General features: G+C 53.0%; 1 protein-coding gene across 1 annotated transcript; it reads left to right on the top strand.

Moving 5' to 3' along the window:
* The first annotated feature begins 6,235 nt into the window (after positions 1-6,235).
* LOC136939129 (serine/arginine repetitive matrix protein 2-like) lies at positions 6,236-21,253 on the top strand. The gene is made up of 21 exons (XM_067231995.1): positions 6,236-7,892; positions 8,985-9,046; positions 10,618-10,767; positions 11,035-11,193; positions 11,410-11,870; positions 12,116-12,396; positions 12,754-12,891; positions 13,421-13,519; positions 13,647-13,699; positions 13,959-15,951; positions 16,048-16,167; positions 16,520-16,630; positions 16,705-16,743; positions 16,990-17,130; positions 17,216-17,353; positions 18,478-18,618; positions 18,807-18,932; positions 19,063-19,104; positions 19,378-19,536; positions 19,667-19,767; positions 19,886-21,253. Exons 1-21 carry the CDS (start codon positions 6,336-6,338, stop codon positions 21,228-21,230), a joined length of 7,416 nt encoding a protein of 2,471 aa, XP_067088096.1. The 5' UTR covers positions 6,236-6,335; the 3' UTR covers positions 21,231-21,253.
* The last annotated feature ends 238 nt before the right edge of the window (positions 21,254-21,491 follow it).

Raw genomic sequence — 21,491 nt, 5'->3', positions numbered from 1 at the left:
TCTGATCTGATCTGTCGCACACACATTCACAACTCCCAACTGGTAAACTAGTAATAAACTCAGCAACTTCAACTGAGATGGACGGGCAGGAACACTGAGAGAAGAGAAGGGTTCTCTGTCTTTATTGTGAATTGGCTTCCAGGTCGCCAGGGTGAGGAGTGTTCTTCTAGAACACCAATCACATTGACTTATACTCCTTTAGTTCATCCAATCGTAAAGACTGTAACTGGGTCAATCCCAGTCGTGGCTCTTAATAGGACAGTCTCTATTATGCAAACTCTGGACTGGGTGTTTTATTTATACATGATTACATGATTGATTGGAATTTAACTTTTGGATATTTAACTCAAAGATGTGCTGAGGGTTCAAAACTAGAAGATCTGTGGTGTGAGAGAGAGAGAGAGAGAGAGAGAGAGAGGGGAGAGAGAGAGAGAGGGGAGAGAGAGAGAGAGAGAGAGAGAGAGAGAGAGAGAGAGAGAGAGAGAGAGAGAGAGAGAGAGAGAGAGAGAGAGAGAGAGAGAGAGAGAGGCAGGTGTATGTTTGGGTGATGAGAAGCAGTAAGAAGATCTCCCTTCTGAGATGATCTGAACATTCAGGAGCTGCTCGCACGATGGTGGAGCTTCCAAGTTTCTCTCCCTTCCTCTCCTCCTCCCTCTCTTCTCTTCCTCCTTCCCTCTCTCCTTCCTCCTTCTCCTCCTTTCCCTCCTCTCTCCCATGTCCTATTTCATCATCTAGCAAGTCAAACGTCTGTTCTGAGTCCAGAGAGAACTAGCCGTCATCTATGTTTAACTCGAATATTTCATGTATTCAATTCATTTCGTTTGATTGTCAAGGGACACACGAACACAAAGATACACACACACATTATTGTTGGTTAGCATAGCTGACACACACACACACCTACACAGACACACACACCTACACAGACACACAAACAGACACAGGAACAGATGCAGTGTAGAGTGACAGGGTAATCTGTCCCTGGAGACAAAGGACAATAGTTTTCATTTCACTCATTAGACCCTCTGCTAACTGGCACCCAGGGCCCCCTACACACACACTCCACCTCACACACACACAACACACACACTCCATCCCGCACACACCACACACACACAAGCACATACCCACTCACACACACATAGAATGCAACATGACCATGTCAGGTGATGAAGTCAAGTGGGACGTGTGTGTAGGTGTGTGTTCAGAAGAGGAGAACCACACAGCATGTGTTTCTAGAACTTCTATCGTGTTCCGGTAACAACACACACATTCTCAGCATGAAAAAACACACACTCCATCACGCACACACCACACACACACACCCGTCCTCATCTACCTAAACACACACACACGCATGCCTCTCTAAACACACACTCATTAATTGAAGACTGACACAGACCAAACTGATGTGAAGATTATGAACATTAAACTGCTGTCATGTCGGGTGATTTAGAGGGTGTGTGTGTGTGTGTGCCGGTGTCTGGTGTGGATTACTGTACAGGCATGTTCCCGTGGGATTATTTATCGCCATGGTTGTCGTGCGTTGTCGAGTGCCTCACTCAGAAGTCTGGGACTCCCAGCAGCCTTGAAGTCATCCTACACCCGTGTCACATGACCTGGGAGATTCCATGTTCTGTCAATCAAGTGTGTCTGTGTGTACGAACGTTATGTATAACTATGATTGTGTGTCTAGCTTTTTTATTGTGTGTCATGGGTCAGGTGTGTGTACTGGTAGTTCCAAGGTATGTGTGTATTGCAACATGCGTGTGTGTGCCGTTGTGAGACACTAGTGACAGGACATGCAGCGATGACAGACCAAAATAAAATGCCTCCCCCCACACCCCCCTGCTTCTCTCTGGAGCACCGACCATCAGCTGTCTGTGGGAGGGTCAGGTTCACCCCCCTCCACCTCCCTCCCCTTCACACACACCCCCCAACCTCCCTCACCCCCCCAGCCCCGAGATTCTCACCTCTGATTGGCCAGTCATATCTCAACCTTCGCTCCATGTGGCCTAGCAACTGTAAATAAGAAAGTGTCTGTGTTCTTGAGAATTCCACCCCAACCCTTCAGATCATTGCCCTGTAACTAACTCCTTGTAGAGTTCTGGAACATTCTGTCAATGGAAAAAGACACAGGGTGGGTACAAGCAAGATGGTGGTGAATACATGAATTCTGCTGTCCATGCCAATCCCTCACACACAGATCTGAGCTCCACTCCCAGTTGCAAGAGGAAGACAGATTTGAATTTGACCTCTAACTTCTCATATGGTAGTGCTCTCCCCCTCCTCTCTGACTCCCTCTTTCTCTCTCCCCTCCGCTCTCTTTCCCTGGAGAAGTGGAAAGTGGAGTAGAATGTCTATCCATGCCTGTACTCTTTCACTAATCTCTCCCTCTCCACAACTCCACCCCATCTCTCCCTCTCCACTCCATCTCTCCTTCTCTGTCACATCCTTCATCTCACAGTAGAAAGACAACAGCTCAGCTACACCTCTCCTTCTGAACCTCTCTCTCTCCTGCTCTCTCTCTCTCTTCCTCTCATGGTATAATCTCAAACCACTTCATATCTGTTAATGCTCCATCACCCTCTCCCCATCTCCTTTTCAACTCTCCATTCCCCATTCATAACACATGACGCATTATACATCCACTTTTTGAAAACGTCAAATCATGTATTAACAGTGTTCAATGTTTGCATGGCTGACTGCAGTGCTCTTGATTTTAAGCAGTTTATTAACCGGCTTCAAACGTTGCTGTGGATTGGGGCTTGACCTCAGTAGTGCTGGCAGAACTAGGACGACACCGTCTGGTGAACAGTCGTAAACGCACTCAAGTTTCAAACCATCTTCGACACGATTTGTTCGCAGACGGACCTGAAACTATAAGATCGGATGATAGTTAGCTAGCAACCTACATCGAATTTAAGAATTTACCTTCTACAACCAGAATAACCAAAGGTATGTCCTAAAATCGTTATGATGTAGTTGACGATGGCTGAAACTGTTGGTTTCATCCAGAAAATGTCGTTTACTTTTATCGGGTCTCGCAACAATATTCACGCCACGGCTTTAGCTGCTGAGCTAGCGAGCACGCCCGGCAAGTTCCAACTTGAATTTACGGCTGATTATTTCAACATACGAACCACATGCGAGCGAAAGCCTGTTTGCATCAGCATTACCTGCCGTGAAACTATCAAATACAATTCGGTACGGGGGTAGGATTTGCCAGATAGGTACAGTAGCTAGCCTAATGTTGCAGGGTTAGTTTTAGTGAGGTGCTGGTTTGCAGTTCTATACTTGGTTGAATAGCACCAGGTTTGCTAACTGAGCTATCCGGACTAGACTTTAGCGCATTGTAGTAACAGGCTAGCTACAGTATGTGATAAATGTTTTAGACAAAGGAGAAGTCGTTTAGAAATGAAAGTGTCTGGCATTGTAGCCTATCCGGCTAGCTAGCTTTAAGTGCCTTTCCGTGTATCAGATCGTTTTTAAGACCTCCCAACGTTACTATACCTGCCACCAGTCTTAACAAAGCTAAATATCAAAGCTGTGTGGCTATATTTATGCCCGGCCCGCATAGGTTGTACAGCCAGGTCTACGTAGGTAGCTGGCATGCCGCAGGTAACGCCATGCTGCCTTGACGGTGACGTCCTAGCTGTCTGGCGTAGCTTTGGAGTCATTTAGGGACACGAGTCGGCGGGGTCATTAACCAGCAAAACACTGCATTGCCTATCTCGACAAGGTAGCTTATCTATTTTCTTTTCTATTTCTCCCCTCGCCGAACACATGCTTCCATCAGTCACCGGTGAACATTATCATTGTTTGATGTTTGCCGTTACTGTGTCGAAGTGCGTGTCTAGTAATATGAGCTGTATTGCTACTTTTCAATACCGGGCCGGGGACACGGACAGTGTTGTCAACGGAAGACCGGTTCGTTTTGCTAGATGAGTAGATTGCTAATGTCTAATAGCTTTAGGAGCCCCCGCAGAGGCCTACAGGTAAGGTTGTTCAGTGCTAACGGATTTAGCTAGACATCAACTTCTAACAAATGAGACTACTTTAACCAACTAACATATATCTCGCCGAATCATTGTGTAACTTGTTTGTGTTTTATAATGGTTCTGTAAAGCATATCCTTTATCCTCCTGTTTTTTTTTAAAATAACATTTTATTTACATTTAATGTATGTAGACAATGCATGAGAAGATCAAGGATCAGAAGTGCCTAATTCTGCAGTGTTTTGAAGGTGTGCTTGGTTTGGGGCCTGCTTGGTCTGTTCTGCGACAGGAGCCTGAGCCGCGGGGTTTGATTAGTCTTTCAACACTACCTTGCTGTGCTGCCCACCAAGACTCATGAATGTTCACGGCAATATGAGCTTCTGACTGAACTCCCAAGGCTGCTGTGATAGACCCAAAGGAGCATTTCGATACGTGTGTGTTCAAGTTCAAGTCTTTTATTGTCAGATGCACAGAACAACACAAGGTCAGACTGGGCACTGAAATTCTTAGGACTTAGTGTGTGAGAGAGTTTGTGTGTGTGTGTGTGAGAGAGAGAGTTTGTGTGTGTGTGTGTGTGGGAGAGAGAGAGTTTGTGTGTGTGGGAGAGAGAGTCAGTAATCTGGGTGATGGCGCTTGGCAGACGTTTGTCCTCCCACTTCCTGTTGTATCCCTCCCTTCCTCCCTCTGTCCCTCCTTCCCTCTCGTGTTAGCAGATGTGTTCTCAAGGCTGCAGTCAAGCAGAGTGGTTCAGTAGCTCACTTGTTGTCTTGCTGGTTACCAGGTGATCGGTCTGGTTACTAGGTGGTTACCAGGTGATCGGTCTGGTAACTAGATGGTTACCATGTGATCGGTCTGGTTACTAGATGGTTACCATGTGATCGGTCTGGTAACTAGATGGTTACCATGTGATCGGTCTGGTAACTAGATGGTTACCATGTGATCAGTTTGGTTACTAGGTGGTTACCAGGTGATATGTCTGGTTACTAGGTGGTTACCAGGTGATCCGTCTGGTTACTAGGTGGTTACCATGTGATCGGTCTGGTAACTAGATGGTTACCATGTGATCGGTCTGGTAACTAGATGGTTACCATGTGATCAGTTTGGTTACTAGGTGGTTACCAGGTGATATGTCTGGTTACTAGGTGGTTACCAGGTGATCCGTCTGGTTACTAGGTGGTTACCAGGTGATATGTCTGGTTACTAGGTGGTTACCAGGTGATCCGTCTGGTTACTAGGTGGTTACCATGTGATCTGTCTGGTTACTAGGTGGTTACTAAGTTGGATGGTTACTAGGTAGTTACCAGGAGATCAGTCTGTTTCTGTATTTGGGTGAAGAGGCAGGTTCAAGATAGGGATGCATGAATGTTTGGCAACTGAAATTATATATAAAAATAAATAAAAAAAGGCTGAAAACATTTTACCAGCGTGGAGCGAGGCGCTCGCACTTGATACATGCAGCCAGCATGTCATCAGTGAGGAAGCATAGCCTATAGCCACCTAGCCTATAGCCACCTAGCCTATAGCCACCTAGCCTATAGCCACCTAGCCTATAGCCACCTAGCCTATAGCCACCTAGCCTATAGCCACCTAGCCGACGCAAATGTTTAGGAACTTCGGCCTAGTGTTTCATTATTTTCGGTTTCGGACAAGAATTTTGATTCTGGTGCATCCCTAGTTTCATACGGTTTTATACTGATTAGTGACTTTTTATCTGCTCCTATGTGTTTGAATGAACCACTAAACAGTGATCGTATAGCATGACCAAGACGTGTGGCTCTTGTGAAGGAAGGGCGCCACTCTGATTGAAACCGTACTGACCTCCCCCCAGGCCCTGGGGTCAGGTGAGGTCAGGAGTAAGACTGGGTTTCAATGCTGTGTTAGAAGCTGATCCAGCTTTGCTGCTGTGTCTGTGCTCTGTTGCTTTTGCCTGCTGTGTTCTCTGTCCCCAGCGAAGACCAGGAAGATCTGTTTTATACTCAGAACTGAGTGGATTTCAATGAAACCAGACCAGACCAATCTCACCCAGAGCTTCAGTCTGCTGCCCCCCTCAGAATCTCCGGGAGGCTGTGAGAGGTTCAGACCAGACTAGTCAATAACCCACATCTCTCTGCCAACTTTTTCAGCTTTGCGTTGCTCTTGGAGCGTAGTGTCCCGCCCCCTACGCCCACCCTGATTGGAGGGCTGGGCAGCCCTCTCCTCCTATTGGCCCACATCAAAGCGCAGCTTGCTCTGACGCAGCTCAACGCGATTGCCATCGGCAACGCCGGCCCCACCCTTCCCCCATCCCCCTCGGCGGCAGCCCTCTCGCTCCTCAACCTTCTAAAGACAGCCAACGCCATGTCCCATCCCCTCTACAACCCCTGGGGGGCGCCCTACTCCCAGCCCCCACGGCCCGGCCCGGCCCAGTACAGCGGGTCGGCGACCCAGGCAGTGATGGACCCCCTGGGGGCTGCTCGTCTGGGCGGCAGCCCCGGCCTCCAGGGCCCTGGAGGGACTTCCAGCCAGGGGGGCATGCTGCCCCCGATGGCCCAGCAGATGGGCTATGGCATGGGCCAGAGGGCGACCGCCCTCACCCCGGACATGGAGAGCTCCATCGACATGCACATCCGCGGGGCGCGGGAAGAGGCGAGGCTACTCAGCCACATGGGCCAGCAGGCCCCGGGGGGGCGTAACCCTCGCTTGGACCAGCTCCCCAGGAACGAGGGCTCATCTCTGGGGGGTGGCCTTAGCGGATACCCCCCGTCCTCGTCTTCCTCCATGTTGCAAGCCCCCCTCGGACTGTCAGACCGTGGCTCTGTTGATTGGCCGTCCTACCAGACTCCCTCCAGACACTTTACCTTCTCTGCTGGTGCCTCCCTCAAGCCTCAGTCCTCCCCTCAGATGGGCTCTGCATACATGTATGGAGGAGAAGGAGGAAGTGGAGGAGGAGCAGGAAGTAGCGCCTCCTCCACAGGAGTCTCCAGAAGCGCCCCGATGATGCTTCCCTCCTCCTCCCCCTCTCCCTCCTCCTCATCTCGGGCCGCTCCTCGCTACACCTCGGAGAACGCCAGCAGCATCCTGGCCACCTTCGGCCTCTCCAACGAGGACCTGGAGATGCTGAGCCACTACCCCGACGAGCAGCTCACGCCAGAGAACCTGCCCTACATCCTGAGGGACATCCGCATCCGCAAGGCCGCCAGGACCCCGACCCTGGACGTGGACCACCGCACCCCGCCCGGCGGCGGGGGCGGACTGGAACGGCCGGGAGCCCGAACGGGCGTCCCCTCCTCCGCCCCCCCGCTGGAGCAGCAGCCCGGAGGCCCGCAGAGCAACGTCATCGATTACCGGCACGCCTCCGGGGGCGGGGGTTTGACGGACAGTGGCGGCGGCAGAGGCCTCAATGCTGGTGACGCCGTCGCCAAAGACAACGTGGCGTCGATGTACGGCAGGGTGTCCAGTATCGCTACGGTGTCCGGTTCCGGCTCGTACGCAGCGATGCCGAGACCAGACCTCAGCCAGCGAGCCCCCAGCCCCATCTCCCTGCCCCAGAAGGACAAGGATGACCGCCTGCTGGACCCCAAGGCGCCCAAACCCATCCCGGTGAGGGAGCAAGGGGGCATCCGGCCCACGGCTGCCCCAGGACGGGTTGCCCCGCGTGCGCCCACCCACCTGCGCTCCGGGCTGGTGGTGCTCAGTGGTGGAAGTCAGGCTGGAGGGCAAGAGGTGGAGGTGCCTCAACAACAACAACCGCCGCAACAGCAGCAGCAACAGCAGCAGCAACAGAAACCACCTCTCTACCCAGTGATGGACCCGTCCTCCCCCTCTCCCATGACGATGCACATGCTGATGCATGGGCTGCCCAGAGTGTTTCCACACACCTGTTCTCTGTGTAGCATACAATGTGCCGAGTTGAGGGTGAGTATGCCCACCTCTCCTCCTCTTCCTTCCTCCCTCCACCTCTCCTCTGCCTCTATCCTCTCCTCCTCCACCTCCCTCCATCTTCTCCTCCACCCAGAATCCTGTTTCCCTCTCCTGTGTTCTTCTCGTCTCTCGGTTAACATCTGATCTTCTTGTACGACTGATCTCTGATGTGTATTATTGAGATGTAAATGTGTGTGACCTGTGTGCTGGTCTGTTAATTATGTATGTACTAAACCCTAATAAAGAGAGGTTTTGTCTGAACAAACCGACTCCCAATATCCCATCCCTGGTGAAGACCCATCCTGAAGAAGAAACAAGATCCCATCCCTGGTGAAGACCCATCCTGAAGAAGAAACAAGATCCCATCCCTGGTGAAGACCCATCTTGAAGGAGAAACAAGATCCCATCCCTGGTGAAGACCCATCTTGAAGGAGAAACAAGATCCCATCCCTGGTGAAGACCCATCCTGAAGAAGAAACAAGATCCCATCCTTGGAGAGGCTCCTGCTTTCAAGGCTGAGAAGATACATTTTATTTCTTTATTTCTCCAAAATTGACTTCCCCAGTGAGGTCTGAAGGACTGTGTTGTCATCACTGAGTGTACAAGAGTTTGTCTTTTTTTTTTTTACGACTCTCATACTAATTCCATTGTATCCTCCCATATGTGACCACAACACACCTTGTTAATGAACTTGACCATGGAACAGTGCTTGTTTGATCTGTGTTCCTGTACCGCCCACTTGTGGGAGGAGGCCATGCCAGGAGAGCTGCCCCAAGATGGCTGCCGTATCCATGGAGACAAGAAGAGAGGAAGACTGAAGATTCCAGATTTTTTCTTTTTCGGCAGCTGTTTAAATCCAGATTTTTTGTCAAGATTATAATTATAATATCCAATAATATACTTTTATTGTATAAGTTGAAAGGCAACATTGTATTTCGAACACTTGCATTTCTTGTGGTGGATGGAAGCATGAAAATCTGCTCTATGGAGATGGTTTAGTTACTGCGTAAATAAGAACGTGATGATGAAGACAGGCCTTTTCTGACCATGTGTGCGTGTGCGTGTGTGTGTGTGTGTGGTTGCTAGGAGTGGGCCCGTCACCAGGATTCAGCCATACACATTGAGAAGTGCAGACTCCTCCGAAAACAGTGAGTTCCCAAACGCAGTAGTGTGCATATGTGTTACTGTAAGTGCAGGGTTTCCCGCAGAAAGTGTGTTCGTCAAGGTGGTAGGGTGAGATTTGCTGATGGACCGGGGGGCCATCTGGCCTGGGGGCAGCAGCCCTCATCTGGCCTGGGGGCAGCAGCCCTCATCTGGCCTGGGGGCAGCAGCCCTCATCTGGCCTGGGGGCAGCAGCCCTCATCTGGCCTGGGGGCAGCAGCCCTCATCTGGCCTGGGGGCAGCAGCCCTCATCTGGCCTGGGGGCAGCAGCCCTCATCTGGCCTGGGGGCAGCAGCCCTCCTCTGGCCTGGGGGCAGCAGCCCTCATCTGGCCTGGGGGCAGCAGCCCTCATCTGGCCTGGGGGCAGCAGCCCTCATCTGGCCTGGGGGCAGCAGCCCTCATCTGGCCTGGGGGCAGCAGCCCTCCTCTGGCCTGGGGGCAGCAGCCCTCATCTGGCCTGGGGGCAGCAGCCCTCATCTGGCCTGGGGGCAGCAGCCCTCATCTGGCCTGGGGGCAGCAGCCCTCATCTGGCCTGGGGGCAGCAGCCCTCCTCTGGCCTGGGGGCAGCAGCCCTCCTCTGGCCTGGGGGCAGCAGCCCTCATCTGGCCTGGGGGCAGCAGCCCTCATCTGGCCTGGGGGCAGCAGCCCTCATCTGGCCTGGGGGCAGCAGCCCTCATCTGGCCTGGGGGCAGCAGCCCTCCTCTGGCCTGGGGGCAGCAGCCCTCATCTGGCCTGGGGGCAGCAGCCCTCATCTGGCCTGGGGGCAGCAGCCCTCATCTGGCCTGGGGGCAGCAGCCCTCCTCTGGCCTGGGGGCAGCAGCCCTCATCTGGCCTGGGGGCAGCAGCCCTCATCTGGCCTGGGGGCAGCAGCCCTCATCTGGCCTGGGGGCAGCAGCCCTCATCTGGCCTGGGGGCAGCAGCCCTCATCTGGCCTGGGGGCAGCAGCCCTCATCTGGCCTGGGGGCAGCAGCCCTCATCTGGCCTGGGGGCAGCAGCCCTCATCTGGCCTGGGGGCAGCAGCCCTCCTCTGGCCTGGGGGCAGCAGCCCTCCTCTGGCCTGGGGGCAGCAGCCCTCCTCTGGCCTGGGGGCAGCAGCCCTCATCTGGCCTGGGGGCAGCAGCCCTCATCTGGCCTGGGGGCAGCAGCCCTCATCTGGCCTGGGGGCAGCAGCCCTCATCTGGCCTGGGGGCAGCAGCCCTCCTCTGGCCTGGGGGCAGCAGCCCTCATCTGGCCTGGGGGCAGCAGCCCTCATCTGGCCTGGGGGCAGCAGCCCTCCTCTGGCCTGGGGGCGGTGAACACACCTCTGTTCCCTCTGCTACAAAGTCTGATCAAAGTCATCCTGACCTGATGCTTAGCCAAGCAGCGCTCAGTAATACTCTGTCTGTGCAAACGCACTCAGATTCCTCTGTCTGCCTTTGCCTTTAAGCGACATTATGTTCAGAGCTGGGCCTTAGTGAGGGAGCCTCTCTGCTTGCAGTAAAGATGAAGAATGAATATAATGTCAACAAATTGTGATTGAAACTTTGTTTTCCCTTCTACCTCTCGTCTGAATTTCTAGGTTGAAAAAACCTGAAAAAGAGTCCAGTACTGAGTCTGTCGTCTCTCCCAAGTTCCCAGCCTGGGTCCCTGAGAGAGCCCCCGACAGGCCTCCCCTCCCCCCCGACAGGCCTCCCCTCCCCCCTGACGGCCCCCCCACCCCGCTGTCCAGGTGAGGGGAGAGACCAGCATAAGGGAGCACAGTCACACAGATGAAACATTGAACACTAACCCTTAGGGGTGGGAATCTTTTGGTACCTCACGATTCATGATTTTTTGGGATTTTTAATCAAAATATATATATGGAGGGAGGAGAAGATGGAGGGTTAGTAGGTGATTGAAAAAAATCGATTCACATTTGAATCGCGATTGAGTCTTCTAAGTGATTCACAAATGTATTTTTTTTCTTCTTATGTTTATATAACATCATTCCCTGTAGGAATGATATCCCGTCTCGTGAGCTTGATGTCTCCAGCACTCGTCCTCGCCGCCAGGCCTCCAAGTCGCACTCGCCAAGCCCCTGCCGTTACCACGGCAACTCCCCCTCCGCCCGCCGGCCATATCAACGGTCACGGTCACCACGGAAACGTGCTCGCGGGTCCGTCAACTGTTTTTGTTCTGTCAGCCAATGAGAAGAGAGGGTGTTTTTTGCGCCTAATTGGCGATTTAGCTGGTTGGGTAGCATTCAATTTTTATTGATTGGTTAATTGGCTTGTTGACTTGATTATGTAACAGCCTTAGATTGTTGATTGGTCCTTTAATAATCAGGTTTGTTTGATTGATTTAACTTCCTGCTTGTGATATTATCCATCAGGTCCCGCTCCCGGTCTCCACGGCGACATGCCCGAGCCAGCCCCCCCTCCTTTCGCCGGTCCCGCTCCCGGTCTCCACGGCGTCTTGCCCGAGCCAGCCCCCCCTCCTTTCGCCGGTCCCGGTCTCCACGGCGACCTGCCCGAGCCAGCCCCCCCTCCTTTCGCCGGTTCCGCTCCCAGTCTCCACGGCGACCTGCCCGAGCCAGCCCCTCCTCTCGCCGGTCCCAGTCTCCACGGCGACCTGCCCGAGCCAGTCCCCCCTCCTCTCGCCGCTCCCAGTCTCCACGGCGACCTGCCCGAGCCAGCCCCCCCTCCTCTCGCCGCCGCCTCGCCCGGTCTCGCTCGCCGTCTCGCTCCTGGTCCCCGTTGCCACGGCGACCTCGTAGAGGGTCATCGCCGTGCCCCCGGAGGGACTCCAGGGAGACGAGCGCTGAGAGGCTGGCACGGAAACTAGTGTTGACCGGTAGGGGAGTGAGCGTGTGTCTGGTTGAGTGTATGTGTTTGTGTATATATATGTGTGCGTGTGTTAGGTAAATCTTTAAAAAGAAGGGCACAGAGTCGTTGGGTTCAAATAAAGTCCAAAATAGTTTTATTCCTGCTAGCAAGGAGACAAGTTTCATCACGGTACAAAGTTGTCTGAAAATTAATAAGTTATTAATTAAGTGTGTGTGATATGTGTATTAATAAGTGTGTGTGTGTGTTCCGCAGCGGGTCCGTCCATCACAGACAGAAGCAGCATGGCAGCTATGATGCAGAGACTTGCTCCTGCCCTCCTGGCTGAGCTGGCCAAGAAAAAGGCAGCCGCCTCTTCCTCCTCTAAGGCCTCCGCAGCCAAGCGCTCTTCATCGCCATCCTCCTCTAAGGCCTCCGCAGCCAAGCGCTCTTCATCGCCATCCTCCTCTAAGGCCTCCGCAGCCAAGCGCTCTTCATCGCCATCCTCCTCTAAGGGTTTGGCTAAGACTTCCAAGACCCCTCGCCCTGCAGCAGTGGTAGGAGACTGTGTGTGTGTGTGTGTGTGAGAAGCCTTGTTTAACTAGAAATCCCCACAAGAAATCCCCACAAGAACCCCCTCAAAACTTAAAAAGAGGGTTAAGTTTAGGGTTGGGGTTAAGGTAAGGGAAGACTGGATTTCTAATTGGAATGTATTCTGACTATATTCTGAATCTGACTGTATTCTGATTCTGACTGTATTCTGATTCTGACTGTATTCTGATTCTGACTGTATTCTGATTCTGACTGTATTCTGATTCTGACTGTATTCTGAGTCCCCACAAGGATAGATAGGTAAAGTGTGTGAGTGAACAAGTGTGTTGGTGTGGCTAACGTCACGTGCCCCGCCCCTCCAGAGCCCCACCCCCCCAGGGAAGGACTGCCTGGTCCGGCTGCTGGAGATTCCCACCCACTCCTCCTACCAGGAAGTAGAGCAGGCGGTGCAGCCCTTCGGAAAAACATCCGTGATTATCCTGCTCAAGGCTATACAAGAGGTAACACACATCTATGATTATCCTGCTCAAGGCTATACAAGAGGTAACACACATCTATGATTATCCTGCTCAAGGCTATACAATAGGTAACACACATCTTTGATTATCCTGCTCAAGGCTATACAAGAGGTAACACACATCTATGATTATCCTGCTCAAGGCTATACAAGAGGTAACACACATCTATGATTATCCTGCTCAAGGCTATACAAGAGGTAACACACATCTATGATTATCCTGCTCAAGGCTATACAAGAGGTAACACACATCTATGATTATCCTGCTCAAGGTTATACAAGAGGTAACACACATCTATGATTATCCTGCTCAAGGCTATACAAGAGGTAACACACACACACACACACTCAAACTGGATACCATCAGAGCCACTTTCTCAAATACCAAAGCTCCCAGACTAATCATTTACAGACCTCAGTCATCTAGTGCTTTATCAAAGGGAACACTTGACTAATGAAGAATACATATGTATAGTGTATGAAATAAGATTTTTGGTTTGACGTGTGTCTAGGCATCTGTGCTGTTTGAAGAGGAGGAAAGTGCCAGGGCGATTATAAACTGCAACAACCTCACGATCAGTGGGGAACCCATCACCGTTGTCATGGACAAGGTAGATAAACATACACACACTGGTTAAACATGTACAAATATTTCATTGGTAATCTACAGTATAGTGATCAGTGGTAAATACATTTACACAGTCAATAAACTGTGTGTGTGTGTGTGTGTCAACTCAGGATGTCCTAGAGGATGATGGGAAGGATCAGAAGGTGAAGAACGTGGCAGTAATGTGAGTGTCTCCCCCTCTCTCTCTTCCCCTCTCTTTCTCTCACTCTGTCTGTCTCTCTCCTTCTCCTTCTCTCTCCGTCTCTCTCTCTGTCTCCCTCTCTCTCTGTCTCCCTCTCTCCCCCTCTCTCTCTGTCTCCCTCTCTCTCTGTCTCCCTCTCTCCCCCTCTCTCTCTGTCTCCCTCTCTCTCTGTCTCCCTCTCTCCCCCTCTCTCCTTGTCTCTCTCAGTTTCCAATAATCTCTCCCTTTGCTTCTTCTGCAGAAAACCCTCCACCAAGTCCACCCCAAACAAAATTCCTTCGTCTGTTCCCAAACCATCGTCCAACACATTCAAGGCGGCGACCGCAACCTCCTCTAAGAGTTCAGGTTCTTCAAAAGCAACCAAACCCCTGTCCTCTACAACCAAGACGTCTTTGGCCGTGACCAAGAAGTCAACCTCAATTAAACCACAAACCAAGACTGTTTCTAAAACCAACACCAAGCCAACCTCCTCTATACCCCTGTCCTCAACAGCCAAGACGAACACAACCGCAACCACAAAGTCGACCTTAACCAAACCTCAAACCAAACCCGCTTCTAAAACCGACACCAAGCCAACGTCAACCTCCTCTACCAAAAAGGGGGCAACCAAGGAGATGGTTACCAAGACAACCACAACCGCACCCAAACCCCTGACCTCCACAGCCAAGACATCATCGACCGCAATCACGAAGTCGACCTCAACCAAACCTCTAACCAAGACCGCTTCTAAAACCGATACCAAGGAAACGTCAACCTCTGCTTCCAGAGAGGGGGCAACCAAGGAGACGGTTACCAAGACGAGCGTGGTTACCAAGGTTCCTGGGCCCTCTGCAGCTGAGGCCTCTGGTTCCAACTCTGGAGATTCCAAACGCCCACTGGAGAAAACCAGAACTTCTGACGCTGCAGCTAAGCCCCTCCCCTCTTCCCGCCCACCTGGTGTCTCACCTGAAGAGCCAAACACGCCTGGTGCAGGTGCAGGTGAGGGTGCGAGACAGCAGTCCTCAACCATGGCTGTAGAGGCCACGCCTATAAAACTAGAAGCCACGCCTATAAAACTAGAAGCCACGCCTATAAAACTAGAAGCCACACCTATAAAACTAGAAGCCACGCCTATAAAACTAGAAGCCATGCCCACGGAGCCAGAGGCCACGCCCACAGGACCAAAAGCCTCTGTGACAAAACCAGAGGCCACGCCCACGGAACCAGAGGCCACGCCCACGGAACCAGAGGCCACGCCCACGGAACCAGAGGCCACGCCCACGGAACCAGAGGCCACTGTGACAAAACTAGAGACCAAGCCCACAGAAGCAGAAGCCACACTTACAAAACCAGAGGCCACACCCATGGATTCTATGGCCACACCCACTGAAACAAAGGCCACTGTGACAAAACCGGAGGCCACACCCATGGAACCTGAGGCCACTGTAACAATACCAGAGGCCACGCCCACAAAACTAGACACCACGCCCACAGAAGCAGAAGCCACACTTGCAAAACCAGAGGCCACACCCATGGATTCTATGGCCACACCCACTGAAACAAAGGCCACTGTGACAAAACCGGAGGCCACACCCATGGATTCTATGGCCACACCCACTGAAACAAAGGCCACTGTGACAAAACCGGAGGCCACACCCATGGATTCTATGGCCACACCCACTGAAACAAAGGCCACTGTGACAAAACCGGACGCCACATCCATGGAACCAGAGATTACGCCCACAGAACCAGAGGCCACAGTGACACAACTAAAGGCCATACCTACAAAACTTGTGGCCGCACCCACGGAACCGGAGGCCACGCCCACGGAACCGGAGGCCACGCCCACGGAACCGGAGGCCACGCCCACAGAATCGGAGGCTATGCCTGCTGAACCAGAGACCACTGTGACAGAACCAGAGGCCACACCTACACAACTAGAGGCCAGACCCATGGATCCTATGGCCACACCCACTGAACCAAAGGCCATGCCCATGGAACAAGAAGCCACGCCCACTGAACCAGGGGCCACACCCACGAATCCTATGGCCACTCCCACTGAACCAGAGGCCACACCCACGGATCCGGAGCCCTTGGAGACAACGACAGACCCTCAGGCCCACGTAACCATGGTTACGGAACCCTCACAGAACACAACCGATGCCCAACCCATGACCTCCGGTCAACACCGGCCGGAACCCACAACTCCTGCTTCCATGGAAACGGATTCCAAAGAGGAATCATCAAAACTACAGGTGCACTGTTTCATGATGTTGCGTGTGTGTGTGCTACCTCATGATAAGCAGAGCACTCTGAATCTTAATGGTATATTTATGTGTGTGTGTGTGTAGCTGGTGAAGGTGGCAGGGGTCCCACACAAGCTGCTAAAGAGCCCCAGACTCATCCAGCTGATGAACAAGACCTTCAACATCACCATCAGAGATGTCTACATCTTCCTAGACCACGGACTGGTACGCACACACACACACACACCTTCAACATCACCATCAGAGATGTCTACATCTTCCTAGACCACGGACTGGTACGCACACACACACACACACACACACCTTCAACATCACCATCAGAGATGTCTACATCTTCCTAGACCACGGACTGGTACGCACACACACACACACACACCTTCAACATCACCATCAGAGATGTCTACATCTTCCTAGACCACGGACTGGTACGCACACACACACACACACACACACCTTCAACATCACCATCAGAGATGTCTACATCTTCCTAGACCACAGACTGGTACGCGCACACACACACACACTTCTTAATTTATATCCCCCCTCTCTCTTCCAGGTTTTTGTAACGCTGGTGTGTCCAGACATTAATGAGATGAGCAACCCCTGTCTCTCCCTGCAGGGCCACAGGCTCCACTTTAAACTGCTGCAGAACTACAACATGCTGGAGGTAACACTCACACTCTCACACACACACACACACACACACAAGTAAACTAACCCTTACCCTTCTGTCTGTCACAGGAGAACGCGTACACAACCCTGTTGAAGCTGATCAACCATGTGAGTCTCCCTCTCCTCACCTTTCTCTCCCTCTCCTCACCTTTCTCTTCTCTCCCTCTCTTCTCTCCCTCTCTCCTCTCCCTCTCTCTTCTCTCCTTTCCCTCTCTCTTCTCCTCTCCCTCTCTCTTCTCCTCTCCCCCTCTCTCCTCTCCCTCTTTCCTCTCCCCCTCTCTCCTCTCCCTCTCTCTTCTCCTCTCCCTCTCTGTCCTGTCTCCCTGCTTGTGTAACGTGTGCGTCCTGTTCCAGTCTCATGCGGTGGACCCCAGCCTGCTGGCAGACCGGCTGCTGCTGGTGCTGCTGCCCACCCTACCTGAAGACACCCAGCTGGTCCTGCAGCACCTAGCCCAGCACGGAACCTTCCGGAACCACCTGGTCATGGTCAACAAGGTACACACACACACGCTACACACGTACGTGATTCACACACTCTGTGACACACTAACAAGTTTGTTTGATGTTGTGTGTGATCCAGATGTTCGTGGAGATGGACTCAGTGAGGGAGGTGGGGGCGGCCCTCTGCACCCCTCCCAGCCCCCTCCTGGTGCAGAAGGGGATGCTCATGTATAGCTTCAGCGTTCCTGTTGGGGCACCCCCCCCAAACACCCCTGTGGTACGTACTGATCCCCCCCAAACACCTCAGTGGTACGTACTGATCCCCCCCCAAACACCCCTGTGGTACGTACTGATCCCCCCCCAAACACCCCAGTGGTACGTACTGATCCCCCCCAACACCCCTGTGGTACGTACTGATCCCCCCCCAAACACCTCTGTGGTACGTACTGATCCCCCCCCAAACACCCCTGTGGTACGTACTGATCCCCCCCAAACACCTCAGTGGTACGTACTGATCCCCCCCAACACCCCTGTGGTACGTACTGATCCCCCCCCCAAACACCTCAGTGGTACGTACTGATCCCCCCCCAAACACCCCTGTGGTACGAACCCCCCCCAAACACCCCAGTGGTACGTACTGATCCCCCCCCAAACACCCCTGTGGTACGTACTGATCCCCCCCCAAACACCTCAGTGGTACGTACTGCTCCCCCCCCAAACACCCCAGTGGTACGTACTGATCCCCCCCAACACCCCTGTGGTACGTACTGATCCCCCCCCAAACACCTCAGTGGTACGTACTGATCCCCCCCCAAACACCTCAGTGGTACGTACTGATCCCCCCCCAAACACCTCAGTGGTACGTACTGATCCCCCCCCAAACACCTCAGTGGTACGTACTGATCCCCCCCCAAACACCTCAGTGGTACGTACTGATCCCCCCCAACACCCCTGTGGTACGTACTGATCCCCCCCAAACACCTCAGTGGTACGTACTGATCCCCCCCAACACCCCTGTGGTACGTACTGATCCCCCCCAAACACCCCAGTGGTACGTACTGATCCCCCCCCAAACACCCCTGTGGTACGTACTGATCCCCCCCCCAACACCCCTGTGGTACGTACTGTTCCCCCCCCAAACACCTCAGTGGTACGTACTGATCCCCCCCCCAAACACCTCAGTGGTACGTACTGATCCCCCCCCAAACACCTCAGTGGTACGTACTGATCCCCCCCAAACACCCCTGTGGTACGTACTGATCCTCCCCAAACACCCCTGTGGTACGTACTGATCCCCCCCAAACACCCCTGTGTGTGTGTGTTCCAGCTGGTGAAGGTAACAGCTGTGTGTGTGTGTTCCAGCTGGTGAAGGTAACAGCTGTGTGTGTGTGTGTGTTCCAGCTGGTGAAGGTGAATGGGATCGTTGGGAAGGCAAACTGTCCTCTGAAGCTCAGAGAGCTAGCGTTGCCGTTCGGCATCCAGGAAGTGGAGGAGAATGATGATGGGAACGGAACTTTCTTCTGCTTCCCTAATCTGCAACTGGTACGCGCTCTCTCTGTCTCTCCCTAATCTGCAACTGGTACGCTCTCTCTCTCCCTAATCTGCAACTAGTACGCTCTCTCTCCCTAATCTGCAACTGGTACGCTCTCTCTCTCACCAATCTGCAGCTGGTACGCTCAATTGAATCCAGTATGCTTTCTTGGTATTGAATGCCCTCCCCCTCTCTCTAGGCCTATATAAAGATGCAGTACCTGAGCGGTGTCAAGATGGTGAGAGCCTATTCTCTGTGTCCTCCCAAGTTATTCAAATCTATACCCACCGTGGAACTGGTGGAGGGGAACTACCTTCTAGATAAGGTAGCACACACACACACACCCTTGACCGTCTTAAAAATTTAAGAAACATGAACAAAATGTGTCACAGGCACTGACAAAATCCAGATATTTACTGGAGCAGAAATGAACTCCCTGTCTCGCTTCTGTGTAGGAAAACATGTACATCACTCTGCTCAAGCTGATTCCCTCAAAGGTGAGTCCATACTGTCCCATTTCCTGTCCCTTTTTGGTCAACTTCCTGTACCTCTAGTGGTTCACTTCCTGTCCTTACTTGATGATTTCCTGTACCTCTAGTGGTTCACTTCCTGTCCTTGATGATTTCCTGTACCTCTAGTGGTTCACTTCCTGTCCGTACTTGATGATTTCCTGTACCTCTAGTGGTTCAATTCCAGTTCTTACTTGATGATTTCCTGTACCTCTAGTGGTTCACTTCCTGTCCTTACTTGATGATTTCCTGTACCTCTAGTGGTTCAATTCCAGTTCTTACGTGACGTCATCCAGTATGACGGACATGAAGGCTCACCTGCTAGTGGTGCACATGAAGAAAGGGTCGAGTCTTCAGCAAGTCCTGCAGTTCATATCCCAGCACGGGGTTGTACGCAGAAAGCTAGTCTTGCGGGACAAGGTACACACACACACACACACACACACACACTCCTTGTGAGGATGTACTATTGCCTGTGCTCTCTCTAACCCATAACCCTAACCTTTGACCCTACCACTAATCTGTACACTTTGTGTTGGTGTTCTTCCAGGCGTATGTGGAGATGATGTCAGCAAGGAAAGCAGATGCCGTGATGTCTGTTCTTGAGTCACAGGTTGGACCAGACCGGCCCCACATCCTCTCCTTTTCCAGGTAACTGATTGGTCAGGTAACCACCAGCGATTGGCCAGGTGTCCACAGCTAAGCACCGGTGATTGGTCAGATTGTGACCAGTCTTTAATAATCACACAATCCTCCCATCATGTTTCAGGCCAGAGACCATCAAGCTCGTCAGCAGTTCTACAGGGCCTGACACCAAGCAACCAGAGAAGAAGTCTGATGCAGCTGACACCAAGCAACCAGAGAAGAAGTCTGATGCAGCTGACACCAAGCAACCAGAGAAGAAGTCTGATGCAGCTGACACCAAGCAACCAGAGAAGAAGTCTGATGCAGCTGACACCAAGCAACCAGAGAAGAAGTCTGATGCAGCTGACACCAAGCAACCAGAGAAGAAGTCTGATGCAGCTGACACCAAGCAACCAGAGAAGAAGTCTGATGCAGCTGACACCAAGCAACCAGAGAAGAAGTCTGATGCAGCTGACACCAAGCAACCAGAGAAGTCTGATGCAGCTGACACCAAGCAACCAGAGAAGAAGTCTGATGCAGCTGACACCAAGCAACCAGAGAAGAAGTCTGATGCAGCTGACACCAAGCAACTCAAACCAGAGAAGAAGTCTGTTTTTGATGAAAAGCCATCGCCGTCACAGAGGAAGACGTTGACCCAGCCCAGTGACATCGTGATTGCCACGCCGACCCCTGAGGTTGCCGCGGAGACCATCGACACCGACGTCTCGGCCAATGGGAAGGTGGGGCCGGATCAGGGTCAGACTGAGGTCAGCCAGGGTTCAGAGGTCGAGGGGTGTGGAAGGGGAACCGCGACTGCTGTGGAACCAGATCGTAACCGAACCTCCACGCCGTGTCGTCAAGACGACCAGCGGACTTCCCTCGCTGCACAGCCTCACCCGGGAACGCTCAGTGATGCTCCCGGTAAACCCACGGTCGTCCCGCCAGCACCGGCAGAGGCTCCTGCCGGTGACGGAGACAAGCCGGTGTTGGACTTCCCGCCCATAACCACGGAGATCCTGAAGGCTCTGGAGGCAGCTGTGCATCAGCATCGTCTAATCAGACAGACCCAGGCCCAGACCCAGGACAAAATCCAGGACCAGGCCCATGGGGAGCAGGACAAGACCCTTCCCCACCCAAAGACCCCCTCAGCTGGGCAGAAAAGCACCGACGCCGGGCCAACCTCCAAGAGCGCCCCAGCTGACACCAAGCACCCCCAACCAGAGAAAAAGTCAGTTTCTGATAAAAAGCCATTGCCGTCACCAACGAAGAAAGGCTCGTCCGATAGCAGGAAGGCCCAGCCCGAGTCGAAGCTCCAGAGCCCGACCCGGAGGGCCCCAGCCCGGCGGGGAGGCAGCCCCAGAGAGGAGGGCCTCCTCCAGGCACAGCAGGGGTGCCCCGGCCTCCTCCGAGGACGAGCACCCTCCAACATCCAGACGAGGAAAACTCCTCCGGATCCTCCTCTGGATCCCGCAGGAGCAGAAGAGACCTGAGCCCCGCCTCCAGGAGGGGGAGGAGAGAGGAGGGGGAGGAGCAAGGTGAGAGGGGGGAGGAGCAAGGTGAGAGGGGGACGAGAGAGGGGGGAGGAGCAAGGTGAGTGGGGGAGGAGAGAGGAGGGGAGGAGCAAGGTGAGAGGGGGACGAGAGAGGGGGAGGAGCAAGGTGAGAGGGGGACGAGAGAGGAGGGGAGGAGAGAGGAGGGGAGGAGCAAGGTGAGAGGGGGAGGAGCAAGGTGAGAGGGGGACGAGAGAGGGG

The sequence above is a fragment of the Osmerus mordax genome, unplaced genomic scaffold, assembly GCF_038355195.1.
Source record: "Osmerus mordax isolate fOsmMor3 unplaced genomic scaffold, fOsmMor3.pri Scaffold_129, whole genome shotgun sequence".
Lineage (NCBI taxonomy): Eukaryota > Metazoa > Chordata > Actinopteri > Osmeriformes > Osmeridae > Osmerus > Osmerus mordax.
The sequence above is the reverse complement of the archived record's forward strand: the minus strand, read 5'-3'. Positions and strand labels throughout refer to the sequence as shown.